Raw genomic sequence first — 17,767 nt, forward strand, 5'->3', positions numbered from 1 at the left:
GATATGAATATGAATATTGACGGGAATGTGAACGATCCGCGCAGTAATCCCACAACTTATTTAGATCTGAGAACAGCAATAAGATCAGTACCAGGCGTCTATGCCCCGAAGATCTTGGCCGAGGAGCTCATAAATAAATGACCATTGAGAGCGTGTCTGGGACGAAATGAGAGACATGGCCCGTACGTGAACACACAGCTGGACGGAACTATGTTATGTGCGATGTAGCCCATCGGATGTTCCTATCCACGACGGGAAGAGCGTCGCGAAGGCAAGCTGGTTGCTTTAGGCTTCTTTGCTTCAGGCTTCTTGGCATCGCCCTTCGCAGCAGTGGCCTTTCCGCCTCGCTTCCTTGCAGGAGGCGGCGTGGGTTCCTTCTCACTGGCCTCAGGCTCAACGTCCTCAGAGACATCTTGGTCGTCGTCCATTTCTTGAGATTCTTCGTTCTCACTTTCCTGCTCCGCTTCACCTTCGCCGTCGTCTTTTTCGTCGGGATTATCCCACTCTGCCATCTCCATATCGGCATCATCGCTGTCATTGTCGATATAGCTAACTTCCGGCTTCGCGGTGCCTCGGACGCTGCGTCGGCGAGAGGAAGCAGGTGTGGTGCCTTCAGCACCTCCGTCGGAAGACCAGCCATCGTCGTTCTTTGATTTCCGTTTCGGCTTGGCTGCACTGATCGATGATGTGGACTTGCGGGCGGGACGAGAAGAATTTTCCTTGCGTGCCTTTTTGGACACAGAGGGTTTGCCGTTCGCATCAAGAGACTCGGGTTTTCGCTTCTTGCTTGAACCGCCCTGTGAAGCGTGGGTAGAGTTACTCCTGGGCTTCATTGCAATTCGAACGACGCGATCAAGCAAATCATCCAACTCATCTGGAAGGAAGTTCTTGTCGGCGACGTCTTGGGCTTCGCGGTGACTGCTCATGGAGGTGAAGAGGGAGCTAGGGACTCCCATTTTTCCAGGGTACGTTTGCAAGATGTTGGTTGCGCCGGCGGCACCGCCAAACTTGTGCTGTTGGGAGTAGACATCTGCGAAACGGCGAATAGTTGCTTGCGCCAGATCAGAGAGAGTGTGGAGGCGGGTGGAGATCTCATCTGATTTGGTGATTCCATCGCGGAATTGCTTGACGCGCTGCCCGACGTGGAAAATCAATGACATGTTGTGTTCATTAGCAACTGCGGAGAGGTAGAAAAGGATATATTGAGAGAAGTCGGTAAGGTCGCCGAGTTTCGTTGCCTCATCCAGATCCTCAGAGGGGTAATCGGGGTGGTAGGCAAGCAAAGACAAGAGACGCGAGAAGATCAATTCCATGACCATGGTCTGTTCTGTCCGTTTCCCACTGGCTTGCGCCTGTTGGGCGAAGTATGCCGCTCGGGACCGCAGCCATGTGAGCGTGCTCTCTTTTAGACTATGAACAGGTTCGAAAGCAAGCAAACAGGGGACAATATACCATCGGTGGCTCAGATGTGATTTTTGGACGAGTTTCTTCTTTAAGTGGTTAATGAATCCACTTCGCACCTGCAAGAGTGGATCCTGAGCAACCAATGCGACGGCGTTGAAATCGGACGGCGTCAGCAGACCGTCGCAGACAGTGCTGGAAGCACACAGCTTGAGCAAGGACTTCGCAGCCAGGAGGCGAAGGCGCGATTTTTGGGCTGCAGGGGTATCTTTCTTCTTTGAGATCTCGCCTTCACCGACCACCAATTTATTCAATGTTTCGTAGACAGGCTTTGCATGGGCACGGAAGTCAGCTTCATTGTCTGCTCCGTCCTTGGCCCGAAGGCGGTTGACAATGATTTTCAATGCCCATTCTTTAGCCTTGGTCTCATCATCAACTGTCTCTGACCAGTTGTATTCAGAGTCGGGTTCAGGTGTGCGATTGGTGAGCAGGATTTGGTTGATGGCAATTGAAATAATAGCATCGCTTTCTTCGTCTGCTTCTCTCGGTGCAAGGATGTTCAGCTGCGACAGAGCAGCCAGGCGAGTGAGGAATCGATCAGATCCGTACGTCCACTTCTCAACGCACTTATGTACCAAATCCTTCGCATACATCTCCTTTCGGTCAGCCGTCGCCATGAGAATTGACACGGCATGTTTTGCAGAATGCGGTGATGAACTATAAAGGGCGTAGTTGGCCAGAGCCTGGAGGAACTTGCGCTCTTTGGGGAGTTTAGCAGGAAGCTTTTTAGCAAAACCAGCACAAGCCTTCAAAATGTCTTCAGCACTACCATCACCAGCGGAGGAAGCCTTGGGGGCTTGAGCCTCGAGGTCTTTGCACATCTCTTGGACCTGTGCCTCTAGGACTTCCGGATTTTGAGATGAAATTTGCTTCAACATCTCCTGTGCAGCATTGGCCAATCCGTTCTCATCTGTTCGGGACAAACTCATGATCGCCGGGATGTGGCTTCGGTTGAAGATCAAAGACCCACAGCGATATACAAGAGGAGTCAACGTTTCCAGCAGGGGAGAGTTGTTTGCACTCTGGGCTCGCCGCTGAAGTTCTTTCGTGGCCTTGACAACAGTGCGATAATCACTCACAGCAGCCATGGTGAAGCGAATCAGCTGATAGCTTCGTCGATCATGCACCTTGGCGAACTTCCACAAGTCTGCCGATGCGCGTGAGGCATCTGGGAAGGTCTTGGATAATGATTCAATGATCTTCGACAATTGTGTCTTAATCTGTTCCTCGTCCTTGTCGACAACACCACCATTGTATTTCTCACAGGCCTCTAGATAAAGCGTCACTGCCGATCTCATCGACAATTGACGGGCCAACATAACGAAAAAGACTCGCCTCGCCTTTTCATCCAGCCCTCGGAGCAGGGTAAGAATTCGGCGAACGCGAATCTTGTCAACATCTGTCTCTTGCTCGGGTTCGGACGCCTGACTATCCTTCTGCTTCTGTGATTGGTTCGAGCTGCCTCGAGAAAGTTTCGGTTTGATAGGGGGATAAGGAAGTGGCAGAAGTGTCTCAAACAAGACGCGGTCAATCAGAATATGGATTTCTTGATCATTGGTGTAAAATGCATCAAATATCTTGGATGGTGCATCTTTGAGAAGGGACACGACGGGCTCTGTATTTTGCTCGATGTCACCAGCAGCCACTGCCCACATTCGAGCCAAAATCTTCATGGCGTGTTCACGCACATGCGGCTTGCGATCCTTCACTCGCTCGGCAAGAATAGCAAGAACCGAGTCTGGTGACGAACAACCACCATCCACACTTAGCTTGTGGACGATTTGAGAAAGCCCGAATTGCCCGACGGTATCAACTGCAGCCACACGAACCTTCTCATCAACGTCGCGAAGCATGGAGGCGAGGTTTCTGACAAGACTGTGTTCTTCGCTTTCGTGTAAGCCAGAGCCTCCAGCTGAGGTTAGCAGGATTCGCCCCACAACTGTGACCCAGGCAGCACGGACTGATGGTGTTTTGTCAAGACGACGGCTCAAGAAGGCTTCATAGGCTGAATTGTGGACTTGAGAGAAAGGCTTGGGGGATACAGGAGTCAACAAAACATTGGGCTGGGGAATGATCTTGTCATAATCCACTAGTGACACTGGCGGGTAGGTTGTAGGGTCCATGGGGGGAGGGGGTGGGGGACCTGCAACACCGATTCCAGCCGCGAGGTCTCCGATCGTCTGAGTTGCCAATAAACGTAGGGCCACCGATTCTGCAGAGAGTTCTGCTTCAATCTGCGGAATGACATTCTGCAGGACCTCTGGACAAGCACGCCAAAGCTCCCGGATCAGACGGTGTGCCTTGCTCAATTCCTTAATATCTTCTCCCTCCTCATCAGAGTCATCAAGATTGGGTTTCCGAGCATGCTTAGAGCCATTCGTTTGGCCAGCTGGCACAGACGCATCGATGATGACATTGTTGAAGTACTGGCTGATGTGACTAGTCATTCGTTCCGGGCAGGCCTGGCAGATAGCCTTGGCCATGTTATAGGCAGCCGGGTAGTCCTTTAGTAGAAGGGTGTCCTGCTTGGCATCAAGTGGTGCATCCGGTCGCTTTCCCTTCTTGTTAGAGTTGTCCAACACTCGCGGGTCGACTCGGAGGAATTGGGCGACGATAATGTCCACCACCTCAGGGGCCAACACGAGGGATTCATCGATCACAGTGACGAGTACTCGGGTCATGTCAAACTCGACATTCTTGGCCACCTCCTCACCGGTGGATGCTTTCGAAGAACCCGAAACGATGTCGAAGCAGCCCGCGAACAACGGGACAATAAGCGAGTCCGGGTGATCAAGATCGACCATCAAAACCACACTCTTCACCTCAGCGAGAGATCCCAGGACGTAGATATGCTGGGCATTGTAGGCGTTGGATGGATCGGCCAAAGCGGGGATAATCGAGGACACGATACATGTGAATATATCCTAAATTGGTCTCAGTCAGTACATTCTATGATCGCATAGACAAAAGACATATTTTGTGTCTCTTCAATTGCCGCACCTTCAGTTGATTGCGCGTAAAAGGCGCGTCTGGTGCGCATAGTCGCAATACATCAACGATACAGCACGTAGCCCACGCCCTGACACCCTTATCCTTGTGGGCAAGCAAGTTCCCACTGGCGAGTTCCTGGGACACTTTCCGTAGCGATTCCTTATCAATTTCCTCCTGGTCGAGTTTGCGGAGTTCCTGCGCGAGAGTCTGGAGACGTTCGAGGAGATCCGCGATGGGGATGGCGGAGCGCCCCACGCGCCATGAGAGCGGCTGGTTGAAGGACAGACTGCGAAGCCCCAGTCTTCCTCCACCTCGGAAGGACCTGGGCGAGAGCGCGAAGGCATCGTGGATGGTCGCAGTTCTCACATGGACTGGGGAGGTGGAGAGTTTCGACTCGGGAGTTTGGGTGGAGGCTGACCGCCCAGGACGCGTCGCACGGGACCGCGTCCTGCCCTACAAAGTTGGTGCTACAGATGTCATACGGTACTCCAGAGCTTCGTTAAGGAACAAAAGTACACTACACAGCAACAAGACTTTAAACGGTTTCTATACATCACCATTAACAGTCTAGAGAAAACACTGCTAGTGGAAGAATATATCAGAGATACCAAAAACAGTACCCAAGATCCCATTGTCAGTAGGTATCATGTCTACGTCCTTTTCGGCTCATAATAAAGCAGCCTTCGGGTGATAGGAGCTTGAATATCCACTCTGTCCGGATAAATTGCTACGTTAGGTATATGGAGGCCCAATTTCAGAGTAGAGATATTAATGATATTGATTAAAATATGCAAGCTCTCATGAAAAAACAACCGAGTAGGTCTTCTGTAACAAAAGTGGCCTGACTTCCCAAATCTTCCGTCATAGCAATGCATATAAAAAGGAAAACCCCAAAATTATCTATTAATGGTTTTTGCGCCTGAAAATGAGAGACAAGTAGATCAATCACCTAGAACTTAGGACTGAACTTACTCATAGCCCGGATCCTAGAGCCATAGATAAAGAACAAAATAGGAATGGGGATCATAGCCAAAGTAATGAAACCCAGAACACTAGATGCCCAAGCCACACCTAGATCCCGGTACATTTGCGTAGCGAAGAGCGGGAAGGCGCCACCCATGGTTGAGCGGATGAGAGTATTTGCCGCGATGGCAGAGTTGGCGAACATCATATACACATCAATGATGTAGTTGAGACCCTGCATGAAAATAACTAGGATACCTAGACCGATAGGCACGCCGGCAATGACCTGCGGCACCCAGGAGATATGTGGGCTGGAAGTCCAGCCGAACCAGAACAGACCGATTGGCAGCAACACCGAGGCGATCATCATTGGTACGAGGCGCTCTTCGGGAACGACCTTACCGTGCTTTGCAAGTTTGCGGGCGAAACGGGTCTTCGTAGTGTATATGATGAGAGAGGCACCGAGGAAAACGCCAATAATAATTCCGATGAATGGAAGGGCAGCTACACCTTCGTGGGTCCAACCGCGAATTTCACCAAAAGAATATGGGTAGGCCTCGAAGAAGAGGTAGAGGATTCCGTAAACCAGGGCGAGATAGACGGTCATAGCGAGTAGGATCGGCTCTTGAACGAGCATCTGGAAGGGTCGGAAAAGGTACTTGGTAATGATATCTGACATTGTGGGCTTGTGCAGATCCAAGAAGGCATGGAGGTCCGAGTTGTTGGTTTCAGTGCGCAGACGGGCAGCTCTCTTTTGCAAGAGGACAGGGCCGTAGGTCTCGGGGACTACAAAGAAAGCAACCAAACCGAAGAAGCCGGAAGCAATTAAGGTGATCCATGCGGTCCAGCGCCAGCCAAGGTATGAATCTGTGATGAAACCACCGCTATAGAATATTAGTTTCTGGATCCTCCGAAGTAACAATTTGAGTACTCACACAATTGGACCAAGAACAGGCCCCATGAAAGTGGCAGAGCTGAAGAGAGCGATAGCCACAGCGCGGTCCACGGGGTTCCAAATATCAGCCAGGGCACCGCCAACGACGGCCAAAGGCGAGCAGCCAAAGACACCCATGAGAAATCGGCAGACCAGAATGGTTTCAAGGTTCGTAGCGACAGCCACGGGGATCTGGAAGATAGCGAAGATGGCGTAGCCTGAGAACAGGGGGATGCGACGACCGTATAGCTCACTCAGCGGTGCCCAGCACAGCGGACCTAGAGCGAAACCAAAAACAACCAAACTGGTACCGAGAATCATTACTTCGGTCGACACATTGAACTCTTTCGCCGTCACCAGGGTTGCAGTCGAAAAGACGCTGGATGCAAAGGTGATCCATACGGTCATGGTGGACATGGTCAGTGTGATGACCCATTTGCGCAGATTAGTATAGTTCTGGGGGTGCTCCGGGTCATCTTTGCCATCCCAATCGACAAGGTTGGGATCTGCGCTGGGTGCTTCGGGCTTTTGTGGTGTTTCGACTGCGTTCTCGAGATCGACATCTGTTTCACTCTTCTCGTGAACATTGGTGATACCCCCCTCGATGGAACCATGTTGTTCCATGCTAAGGCGAGGTGTAGTTGTATTTGAGTCAAATGGTGGGGGATTCATGATTGCTCCAAATACCTATATGTATAGGTAGGTGAATGTGCAAGACTGTTCAAGTGTGATATGAGAGAAAACAATGGGAAAGAACGTCTCGAGGTAGGGGCCATATAATCCCTGGGGCCATAATATAACTAATATCGCAAAGGCTCTAGATGGGAACGGACTCGGAGATAAACCGTCAATGCTTTGTAAAAAAAAAAAAAAGGGCCGTGGAGACCAGCTTATTCGCTAGATGTACGGAGCATAGTATCGGACGTTCGCACTCCACTATATCCGTACTCCGTACTCCATAGCTCCCAAGACACCTCCCCTGGGGGCTAAACGAAATGGATGCGTCATGCTCTGAGTCAGCCCAATAACAGCCTTCTTTTCATGGCATATATGCGCCTGACCAACTAGAATCCATGTCGCCATGTGCACGTCCATGTGGCAAAGGGAACGGATTACAAACAAGAATTGAAAAAGGAAAAACCCTAGAAGAAAGAAGCCATGGGACTCCATGAAAAATTAGCTCATGGACCAGTCAAATCACGCCAAAACACAAAATATGCGTTTCCAGTCTCACGTTCACTCTCGGCTTCAGCCAAGCACCGATAAAAAGTGGAGATCCCGGCTTAGGGCCGAGAGCGAAGTGCCGAGTCAAAGTTATATCTTCCTCTCCGATTGTCCGAGTCTGACCTCTATATTGTTATTTTTGTAAGCATTATTTTCTACCTAGGTAAGCATGAAGAACCATGTGAGTACAATATATGTAGCACTACATACATAGTTCTTAACTCCTGGGTGCAACCGGCTGTCGTTTTTGCCATCAACCGAGAGAATACGAGAGATAGGCCCCCAGATACATCTAGATGATAAGCTTGATTTGCAATATTGGGTAGTCAAGAAAAGGGCGTGCCATTCATTGTACATCAAAAGCAAACTCACAACACGATAAAACTCTACAATAAAACCGATGAACGTAAGAGATTTCTCCACCTGTATTGGCTATTATGGCACATTGTATGTGGGCAAAAACAGGAAGAAACGAATCGAAAAAAGGAAACCCCCATGAAAGCCCAGCAATCAGGCCCGCATTTCCACCCACGCGAAACGATCTATTCATAAGCGAATTCGGGCGCAGAAACCCGGGCATGGCTGAACTAAGGAAAAACAAGTCATATCACCTCAAAGCAAAAAGAAGCGTTTAATCGTAGAGGCTGTCGTCATTGCCGGCTTCGCCGAAGGTATCGTTCTCCTGGACTTCACCAGCAGATGGGAAGCGGAAGAAGCTGCCACCTCCGGTGTTCTTCAAGCTCTGGGCGAAGGCCTCGTAGCGGCGGATCTCGACGTCGCTGACGGAGCGACGAGCGGACTTCATGGCCTCCTCGAAGTGAGCACGAGTGAGCTCGGGCACGGGATCTTCCACATCCTCATCCTCCTCGGCCATCGTGACGTCCTCACCGGCAGCCTCGCGCTCCTTTTGGCGGTCGATGTCGGCAGAAATGGCCTGCTTGATGGCGAGCTTGACGGCACGCTGGGTCACGAAGCCGAGATCGGCACCTGAGAAGCCGTGGGTCTTGCTGGCAATGAAAGCAATGTCGACGTCACCAGCGACAGGAGTCTTGCGAAGCTGGGCCTTGAGGATACCCTCACGGGACTCCTGGTCAGGCAGGGGAACGTAGACGAGGGTGTCAAGACGACCAGGACGGACCAGAGCGGCATCGAGCTGTTCGGGACGGTTGGTAGCACCAATGACGAAGACGTTCTTCTTAGAAGTCATACCATCCATCTCTGTTAGGGAATTAGTGACTATTCAGAGCAAAAAGAAAACTTGGAACAGCGGAAACTTACCAGTAAGAAGTTGGTTGACAACACGGTCGGAGGCACCGCCAGCATCACCGACGGAACCACCACGAGACTTAGCGATGGAGTCCAGTTCGTCAAGGAAGACGACACAAGGAGCAGCAGCACGAGCCTTATCGAAGATGTCACGGATGTTGCTCTCGGACTCACCGAACCACATGCTCAGAAGCTCAGGGCCCTTGACGGAGATAAAGTTGGCAGCACACTCGTTGGCAACAGCCTTGGCCAACATGGTCTTACCAGTACCAGGAGGACCATAGAACAGCACACCGCGAGAAGGTGAGAGACCGAACTTCTGGAACATCTCGGGGTGGTCCACGGGGTATTGGACACTTTCGACAAGCTCGCGCTTGACCTCCTCGAGACCACCAATGTCGTCCCAGCGAACGTTGGGAACTTCGACCACAGCAACCTCGCGGAGAGCGGAGGGGTTGGAGACACCGAGGGCAAAACGGAAGTTCTCCATGGTGACACCGAGGGCCTCAAGAACCTCGGCATCAATGGTGTCTTCATCAAGATCGATGAGATCCATCTTCTCACGGATCTGCTGCATAGCAGCCTCAGAGCAGAGGGAAGCAAGATCAGAACCGACGTAACCGTGGGTCTCGGCAGCAATGGTCTCCAGATCTACATCCTCGCCAAGCTTCATGTTCTTGGTGTGGATCTGCATGATCTCAAGACGACCAGTTGGGTCGGGAATACCAATGTCGACCTCACGATCGAAACGGCCGAAACGACGAAGAGCAGGATCAATGGAGTTAGGACGGTTGGTAGCGGCCATGACCACAACGTTGGAACGGGCCTTCATACCGTCCATGAGGGTGAGCAGCTGGGAAACGACACGGCGCTCGACCTCACCGTTGGTCTTCTCACGCTTGGGGGCAATGGAGTCGATCTCATCAATGAAAATAATAGCGGGGGAGTTCTTCTCGGCCTCCTCGAAGGCCTTGCGCAGGTTGGACTCGGATTCACCAGCCATCTTTGACATGATCTCGGGACCGTTGATCAGGAAGAAGAAAGCACCGGTCTCGTTGGCAACAGCACGAGCCATCAGAGTCTTACCGGTACCGGGAGGACCGTACATGAGGATACCACGAGGCGGCTTAATACCAATGGACTTGAAGAGCTGAGGATGACGGAGAGGCAACTCGACCAATTCACGGATCTGAGCCATCTGCTTGCGGCATCCACCAATATCGTCGTAGCCAACCTCGTTGAGGTTACCCTCCTCATCCTCTCGTTGAATGGGCTCACCCTCGCAGTGAATAATTGTGTCCTGGGCAACAATGCCGTATTCGGGAGGGTCGACCTCCACAACCTTAAATTCGATTTGTCTCATACCACCTCGTACTGTGAACAGGTCACCCTGTCGGACTGGTCGGTAGGCCTCACGGAAGTAGGGAGCGAGATAGACATCGAAGAGAGAGCCGGTCAGGCCCTCGATGGTATCGGCGATGGGAAGGACAGCAATGCGCTTGGCCTAGATCACGGAGATAGAATTAGCCAGTGGATCATGATAAAATGACGTGGAAATGCCCAACTTACATATTTGATGTCGGGGCAAGGATGCACAGTGATCATGTCGCCGTGCTTGACACGAAGGTTGTGACGCACAACACGGTTGATGCGGGCGCTTCCATCATCAAGATCGTCATCGGCGAGGACGATCAGCACGGTATCCTTGCGCTTCTTGCCCTTCACGAGAACTGTGTCACCACGGAAGAGCTGGAGAGTCTCCATGGTGTTGTTCGAGAGAGCAATCACCGAGTTATCATCGTTAACGGCATCGGTCACACTGCACGAAAACTGTTAGCTCCTTGCTCTCAACAGATATCTCTTATCAGCTACTCACATCAAAGAGTTGGGCTTCTTCTTCTTCTTCAAGATAGCGGTGGAGGTATCAAGCTCCTGCATTTTTCGTCAGTTCCGAGGCTTTTGTGAGCTGTCCTGTAGTCTATGCTTACCTCCTTCTTCTCAGCGCCCGAGGCGTCCCTGGAGTCCGGTTAGCATACTCAATAATCAAAAGCGTTCAAATGAAAACGTACTGCAGGTGGACCCTCTTCTTGTCATGCGTGTGATCCGGCTCGGAAGACATGATGGCCGTAAATAAGGTCGTGACGTTGATGGAAGCAAGCTTGAGTGAACGAAGGTGTCCAATGCCCAGAAACAGGCGGAGCGAGATACGGATTTAAAATGGAACGAGAAATGAGTACTGGAAATGAGAAATGAACCGATAGATCAGAATCAGAGAGCGAATCCGACGACGGCAAAGTGGAGATAAAGGTAGGTAACAGGAATGATGGTGTTGAGCTTCCTACCTCTACTCTTAGAACTAATGATGATGACTTAAGCCCGGCGCTTATGTCATCGCGTTGTCCGCCACAACGAAGCGCATGGAACTCAGTCGATTAGAAGCCTTGATGCCTGGGGCAACGCTGATAACTAGTTAGATGCTACAGTAAATATGGTTACCAAGGTCCTTACAACAATAACGTTGCCATGATTCAATTACAACTACAGCAATTCTAAAGGGTAATCATATAGAAAGGCCACGGTGCACTTCCCTCAAAATTAAAGAAATTCTAACTCTATGTGGTTAGACTAAGACAAGGAACCCACGAAGTAATCAAGTCCATACTTAGCACCACAGAAGCAATGCAAAACAACGTCGAATCTGCCAAGTCCTCGGATGGAGACCTATTCAGCCTGTGCAAGTGCTTGAAAGAATGGAAATGCTATACACTCAAACGGAAATGATATCTTCAGCAAAGACTTAGATCGAAAGAAGCGCCAACCTTGCTTTCGTCATCGGAACGAATGTGTCAAGGCAGTTCTATAATCTAAAAAGTTGGCGTAGAGCTATAAAATCCAAAAGCCAATAACTAACCATGCGCGCTGTCAACATAAGGTATATGTGCAAGTAAAAAGGGATTTGTACAAATAAGAAACGAAGGGGAAAAGCCGGGGAGCAACACAAGCAATCCAATATCTATGCTTTAACATTTGCGGTTCCAGCCCAGCAGTCATGAAGACTCCAAGCTCCAGCGCAGAAGCTGATAAGTCCGGTCAAGCTATCGGGAATACCAATGCCTTTCTCGACACACCAGTGCAGACACAATGGTGCCCAGATGACATTATTCACCATACTCTTTCGCCAGGCCCTGATCTCCAAACGCAGCGCTTCGCTATCTTCAGCCTTGGTCTCTTTAGTCTCGAGGGTGCCGGCAGCCGCTCGCCGTGCAGCTAACCGCTGTCTGCGTAGCACACTCTGGCGCCAGAGCACGAAGAACTGGAAGAAGATGTGCCCGAACCATCCCCGAGTACTCCAGATATCCCATTTGGCAAGGCCTCCGTATTTGTCCACGAAGCGCTTCGAGACAACACCCTTGGATGCAAGGTAGCCCACGTTCTCGAGAAGCTGGTATATCACATTCGAGATGACCTGTAGGACGGTCAGAGCGTGGATGATGGGGTCGGCTGGCGGTGACTTGAGGGTTTCAGCTCCCCAGATCCACAAAGGTAGCAGCCCAAATAGGCGCAAGTTATATCTTGTCTCCGAGGCGAGGGAGGAAAGGGCCGCGAATTTCGATTTTGATGACGCTGAAGTGACGCTCTTGGTGGGTACGCGACCTTTTAATCGTGCAAGGATACCCAGTCTTGTTTGTAATGCTATCCAGGGCGCTGACGCAGTGAGGTGGTGCAGCATTGAGGCGGCATAGTTGACAGTCGCTAGTACTCGCTCTTGTCCGTTTGCCTCCGAGAGTAATCTGCAGGAGCGGTCAGCGATATTCTTGATCCGTGTCGAGCGCCAGAATCTCGCCCTGGCATGTCAGGATCGGAAGGGGCCTTACAGATCCAGCCGGCGGATTGTCACATCGGTCGTTGTCAAGGCGGCTAGCAGTTGTCGCTTCGCGCATGAGCTCCCGACGGGGGCTTTCCCCGTCTGGACATCGGTTCCCTCGCCTGGAGGGTGTTCAGGGTCGGACATGGTGTGTGATGAACATGAGGAAGAGAGAAATGAAATGTACTTGAGGTCGGGTAGAAGCGCACAAGCGGAACCGAGGCTCGGAACTTAAGGAAATTCGATCTAATCTCCGAGGGTTATCCCCCAGTATTTTAGTCATCGCCTGCCTAACTAAGTCGATAGCCGCTATAACTACTTCGACTTGATTCAGATATTTGTTCCTCATATTTATCTTACTAGTTTAAAGTATACTACATAAATTTGTACACAGGCAGATCATGTAAACGAATTAACATCCTCCCCTGAAATGGTGTGCCTTTTTGATATTTTAATCTGATTGATGTACCTGGTTTGCTACCTACATATGAGTTTTCAGAATACCTAATTTAATATCATTTTACATTTATATTTATAAATTTCCATATGAATGATTTTTATTTTTTACTTGGAATCATCCTTGGAAATTCTTCATTTTGCAGGAGAATCTCCGCCTCTCACATGTGGAATCCGAGTTCCCGTGGACCCTTCATCCTCTCACATGTACCCTACACATGCCGCTCACCTCCCGCTCACTTTTTTTTTTTCCACACCAAGCGGAGTACGGTCGTAGTACCTGTTATTTCTGCTGCCTGGGCATCCCGCAGCATGTTCTGCGCCCATTCGGTGACACTACGTCCGGCGCGCACATCGCGCCAGGAGTAGATAGATGTTGGGGCCATCACCCTAACGATTGCCTCCGTGGCTCGTGGCTTGAATCGTCATTCAAGGGTGGTGTACCAACCAAGTTGCAACGAACGGACACTTAAATCCTGCCTTTCCTCATCTGACAGTTCCGCGCTGTACCATCGAGCCGCTGCTTCTCGCAGGCATGAAGGCAGATTTGCGCGGACAACTTCCTCAGACTTTAATGGGACTAAAGCCTTAAGCTGATTGATGAAGGCGTAGATACAGCTTCACCTCACATCCACCTCTTCCTCGCCCCAACTTCATCCCCCTTTGAATGTAGTAAGGCAAGTATGTATATACCCCGATGGGTCTGGGGGAGTGATGATGATGCGGGGCACAAGAGTTGATAGTTCCTCATCAGACTCCGTTTACGGGCTGGGGGTTTTGGTGGGGCAAGCAACGAAATGTAGACGCACACCTCTCGCCGCCCACCTCACCGACCCTGGATAGCACCTCCACTCCACCCCGTATCATCATCATCGCCGCCCGCATTCCCATCGGGGGATGTTGAACCATCCTCATCTCCCCGGTCTGGCACGACGGCCAGCAGCCCACGGATCCTTGACAATGCTTGAGGCTCGTAGAAGTCTTCTGTCTCATCGTTCTTCGGAATGTTCCCTCGATGAGTGGTTGCTACCCCCCACCTCATTATTAGAATTGTCGGTGGCGGATCTATGTGCATGCTGAGAATTGGGGTATTTGGAATTGTGCTAACTGTTCCTACCCCGGCGGCTGGCCAGCGAGTTGTCAATTCTTCTGAGCGTTAAATCATGGTCTTCGATACTGTGTTCGTTGTACCTGGCTTGGCGGCTGACGAAGGCATTGTCATGTCGTCTGAGCATCCGTCACCGACGGTACCGACGGACTTGGCGACTGACGAATTCACAAATCCGCTGACGGAACCCAAGTCCAGCGTGACGACTGGCAGCTCCGACATTCTGACGAACAAGGCCCAGGCCACCATGGCGACTGGCCAATTCATGATTTCTGTGGTGACACAATTGGAAGTACCGTCGAATGTTGCCCACAAAGCTTGTGCCCTCATCGGGGCCTACATTAACTGCATCAGGTTCGTCGCTCCCGGTGGCGATGAGCGACAGGACTAGGGTGGGGCTACCACTGAACTCGTCGTATTCCTCGGTGATGTCTCGGGGCCTTTGTGACTCGGCCCGGAAACCAGAAGACTCCAGCGCCTCCATGTTAGAATGGCGCAAAGGCATGAGTGGTGTCGCGTCAGGGTGTCTCGACCCCGACAGAAAAGGAATTGTTGCGAATGAGAAAGAAAATGTGAAAGGTAAGGTCTTGTGGGTGTTTGCCAGAAGGACTACACGCAGGAGAAAAGGAATGCTTGATACCTCCGCAGGTGACTGGAGCTGGCGAAATACGTTGCTATGCTTGGGAGTAAACAGACGGTGTCACGCCGGTATACTTCCGAAAGGCTTGCATACTAGAAAACGATTAATACTTCGGCCTATAGCCGGAGATACACGGATGTGATGAAAAATGCTGAAGCAGCTAGAATCAAATTGATCAAAGATGAGATAGGATTAAATGGTGGAGAACAGATAAAATAGGTAGGAGATACTCCCCAAGGTTTGGTCCATCCATGACATCGGCGCTGAGTCGTCGGATTAGCTGAGTTGTTCACCGGTTGATAGATGAGCTGATGATATCGTCGTGCCCGACGACAGCCTTGACGACAACTCCGGCAACAACTCGCCGGTATATTCCTCATATCTTAGCTTGCCGTGTTCCCACACGGTCATGTTCGAGCTTCCCATGGACCTATTGCTCTCGCTAGAAATTTGAACGGCAGAGAGCGCAACTGTGGTGATGGTCTTTTGTACGGCCCGTTATATGTCTGATATTGGAATCACCAATCCGTGCACGTATATTCGCTCCGGTCCGGTTACTGCTCGCTGGCCTATCTATACATTTGGCTGAAATGTGGGACGAGACAGAATATATAACATGCAAGTATAGAATGTACATCTACATGTTATACTCCCTCACTGAAGGATATGCACACTACAAACTAAACTAACAAGTCCTACATCTCTACATATATATCCATTTAGTCTTGAGTAACGGCTCAAATCAAGCACAAAGCACAAAAATCTTTGAAAAGAGACATTTCTTAAGTCTACATAGAGGTGAGAAGTGTCCCATGACCATTAAAGCCCTGGGTATTGTACTAAAAATAACAAATGGTAAAACTTCCAATATGGATCATTAGGATCTATATGAAAGTCATAAATAACTATACAAAATTCTCTACAAAATTGTAAATAATAAGGGGTAAAAGCCGTCAAAACCCCCGGATTCAACCAAAAGCCGTCGGGGGTTTCCGATTGTGCTCCGCCAATGGATCTCGCCGGGGATCCATCTGCCGATTGTTCGTATAGCCGTCTCCATTTCCTGGATATAATCTTCCGACTGAATTTATTTAAGACATCTATTCAACAGAATTGAGATATTTTGTGTGAGTTCTATATTGGAAAGCCTCGGCTGTCCTATCCTATCCCAGCCACCCTCGGGCCAACATAAACAAACAAGATCCCCCCCGGTCTCACCCCCCATCGTCTTCTCAATTTCTCCACTTGGGCACCTTATCATCCATTACATATTAATCCAATTCAAATCTTAACTTATTTTAGGAACGTGTCTAATTTGAAGAGCCCTCCTGATCCCTCCGGAATCCTGTCCTCCCCCAGCCCCCTCCGATCACCACAATGTCCGTCAAGTTCCAAGAGGAGACCGTCCGCACCGTCACGGGCGGCGGCAAGCCCGAGGACCTCGTGCACCGCGTCGGTGAACGATTGACCGGTGGAAAGACAGCAGCTGGGTATCTTCAGGTATGCAGCGTCCCCTCCTCCTCCAATAATATCGAACCGACACTGATCCGAGGAATGGATCGTCAATAGGCCTACCTCCTCCAGCTCCAGAAGAACCCTCTGCGCACGAAGATGCTCACCTCCGGTGTGCTCTCCGGTCTGCAGGAACTGCTGGCTTCGTGGATCGCCCACGATGTAGGCAAGCACGGCCATTACTTCAGCTCGCGCATTCCCAAGATGTCGCTGTACGGAATGTTCATCAGCGCCCCCCTCGGCCACGTCCTCATTGGCATCTTGCAGAAGATCTTCGCCGGCCGCACAAGTCTCAAGGCCAAGATTCTTCAGATCCTCGTTAGCAATCTGATTGTACGTTGTCGTCGCTTGCATCACCTGACCCGCATGACCTTCGCTAACGTCACTCGTCTCCCCAGGTCTCCCCCATCCAGAACAGCGTCTACCTAACCTCCATGGCTATTATCGCCGGTGCGCGCACCATCCACCAGGTTCGCGCGACCGTTAAGGCTGGATTCATGCCCGTCATGAAGGTCAGCTGGATCACCTCGCCCCTGTGCTTGGCCTTCGCTCAGAAGTTCCTCCCCGAGCACACCTGGGTGCCCTTCTTCAACATTGTCGGATTCTTCATTGGAACCTATGTCAACACCCACACCAAGAAGAAGCGTCTGGAAGCTCTCCGGAAGGTATGATACAAATCGTTAGAATTGCGACAATTGCGACTCAATTGCTAATGACACGACAGCGCTACGACCAGCGTCGCGACCCCGGCTACGAGAAGCGCGACTTCCCTTAAATGGGCCGAGTCCGCAATTGACTGCAAACACAACCGGACGTGTCGGAGACCTTTGTGTGTCGTCTCTTTTGGCTCGTTTGCTGTCACCGATTTGTCTTTTTCCTTTGTTTATTATTCTCCGGTGTTGATCTAAATCCATGTACACACACCCTGTGCATCTTGATATGCCGCAGATATTTCCCCCTGATGTTATCACTCAATCTCATGACGAATGGCTTTATATCTTTCTCTTATTCCAATTCCACCCCTTGAATATCGGTATTATATATATATATATTTCTTCGTTTGAGCTAGACGCGCCATTGCTTCTACCTCCGCCAATCTATACTTCAATATACACCTGCAAGTCGGGATAGAGAAAACCGAAAGAAATGCAACCACCCTTGACATGAAGCGGGTACACGTGGCTATCGTTGATTTAATCATAACTGCAAAAGATCTGAGACACAGGAAGCATGTTAGTGGATAATAGAAGTAGCGTGGATTCCGAAGAGTAAATAATCTGTCATGCCACACACCATGCCGCAACCCATCCGGGAACGAGAAAAAATCCCTCATATCCAGCATCCACG

General features: G+C 50.5%; 5 protein-coding genes across 5 annotated transcripts; 1 reads left to right on the forward strand and 4 right to left on the reverse strand.

The window, feature by feature from the left end:
• Nucleotides 1–242: 242 nt before the first annotated feature.
• N7537_007022 (sister chromatid cohesion factor PDS5) lies at nucleotides 243–6,973 on the reverse strand (the record flags this gene model as incomplete). The annotated part of the gene is made up of 4 exons (XM_056898079.1): nucleotides 243–4,385; nucleotides 4,462–4,865; nucleotides 5,425–6,299; nucleotides 6,351–6,973. 4 exons carry the CDS (start codon nucleotides 6,971–6,973, stop codon nucleotides 243–245), a joined length of 6,045 nt encoding a protein of 2,014 aa, XP_056753864.1.
• Nucleotides 6,974–7,979: 1,006 nt separating this feature from the next.
• cdc48 (AAA family ATPase CDC48) lies at nucleotides 7,980–11,052 on the reverse strand. Its single transcript, XM_056898080.1, has 6 exons — nucleotides 10,909–11,052; nucleotides 10,828–10,855; nucleotides 10,716–10,771; nucleotides 10,409–10,658; nucleotides 8,852–10,343; nucleotides 7,980–8,791 (listed from the first exon to the last, which is right to left on the reverse strand). Exons 1-6 carry the CDS (start codon nucleotides 10,956–10,958, stop codon nucleotides 8,205–8,207), a joined length of 2,463 nt encoding a protein of 820 aa, XP_056753865.1. The 5' UTR covers nucleotides 10,959–11,052; the 3' UTR covers nucleotides 7,980–8,204.
• Nucleotides 11,053–11,852: 800 nt separating this feature from the next.
• N7537_007024 (uncharacterized protein) lies at nucleotides 11,853–12,851 on the reverse strand (the record flags this gene model as incomplete). Its single annotated transcript, XM_056898081.1, has 2 exons — nucleotides 11,853–12,630; nucleotides 12,715–12,851. 2 exons carry the CDS (start codon nucleotides 12,849–12,851, stop codon nucleotides 11,853–11,855), a joined length of 915 nt encoding a protein of 304 aa, XP_056753866.1.
• Nucleotides 12,852–13,986: 1,135 nt separating this feature from the next.
• N7537_007025 (uncharacterized protein) lies at nucleotides 13,987–14,752 on the reverse strand (the record flags this gene model as incomplete). Its single annotated transcript, XM_056898082.1, has 3 exons — nucleotides 13,987–14,285; nucleotides 14,352–14,491; nucleotides 14,565–14,752. 3 exons carry the CDS (start codon nucleotides 14,750–14,752, stop codon nucleotides 13,987–13,989), a joined length of 627 nt encoding a protein of 208 aa, XP_056753867.1.
• Nucleotides 14,753–16,217: 1,465 nt separating this feature from the next.
• N7537_007026 (Mpv17/PMP22 family protein) lies at nucleotides 16,218–17,460 on the forward strand. The gene is made up of 4 exons (XM_056898083.1): nucleotides 16,218–16,408; nucleotides 16,478–16,753; nucleotides 16,819–17,085; nucleotides 17,145–17,460. The coding sequence occupies exons 1-4, from the start codon at nucleotides 16,286–16,288 to the stop codon at nucleotides 17,193–17,195; spliced, it is 717 nt and encodes a 238-aa protein (XP_056753868.1). The 5' UTR covers nucleotides 16,218–16,285; the 3' UTR covers nucleotides 17,196–17,460.
• The last annotated feature ends 307 nt before the right edge of the window (nucleotides 17,461–17,767 follow it).

Source organism: Penicillium hordei (genome assembly GCF_028827395.1).
Source record: "Penicillium hordei strain IBT 12815 chromosome Unknown utg000003l_segment0_segment0, whole genome shotgun sequence".
In the NCBI taxonomy this organism is placed as follows: domain Eukaryota; kingdom Fungi; phylum Ascomycota; class Eurotiomycetes; order Eurotiales; family Aspergillaceae; genus Penicillium; species Penicillium hordei.

Bases quoted from the DNA above. Each gene is read 5' to 3' on its own strand.
- cdc48 (XM_056898080.1), bottom strand. From the start codon at position 10,958: ATGTCTTCCGAGCCGGATCACACGCATGACAAGAAGAGGGTCCACCTG. The intron at 10,772-10,827 runs GTAAGCATAGAC...CGAAAAATGCAG, and splicing joins CGGGCGCTGAGAAGAAGGAG to GAGCTTGATACCTCCACCGC. The intron at 8,792-8,851 runs GTAAGTTTCCGC...ATTCCCTAACAG, and splicing joins TGTCAACCAACTTCTTACTG to AGATGGATGGTATGACTTCT.
- N7537_007026 (XM_056898083.1), top strand. From the start codon at position 16,286: ATGTCCGTCAAGTTCCAAGAGGAGACCGTCCGCACCGTCACGGGCGGC. The intron at 16,754-16,818 runs GTACGTTGTCGT...TCGTCTCCCCAG, and splicing joins TCCTCGTTAGCAATCTGATT to GTCTCCCCCATCCAGAACAG. The intron at 17,086-17,144 runs GTATGATACAAA...ATGACACGACAG, and splicing joins GTCTGGAAGCTCTCCGGAAG to CGCTACGACCAGCGTCGCGA.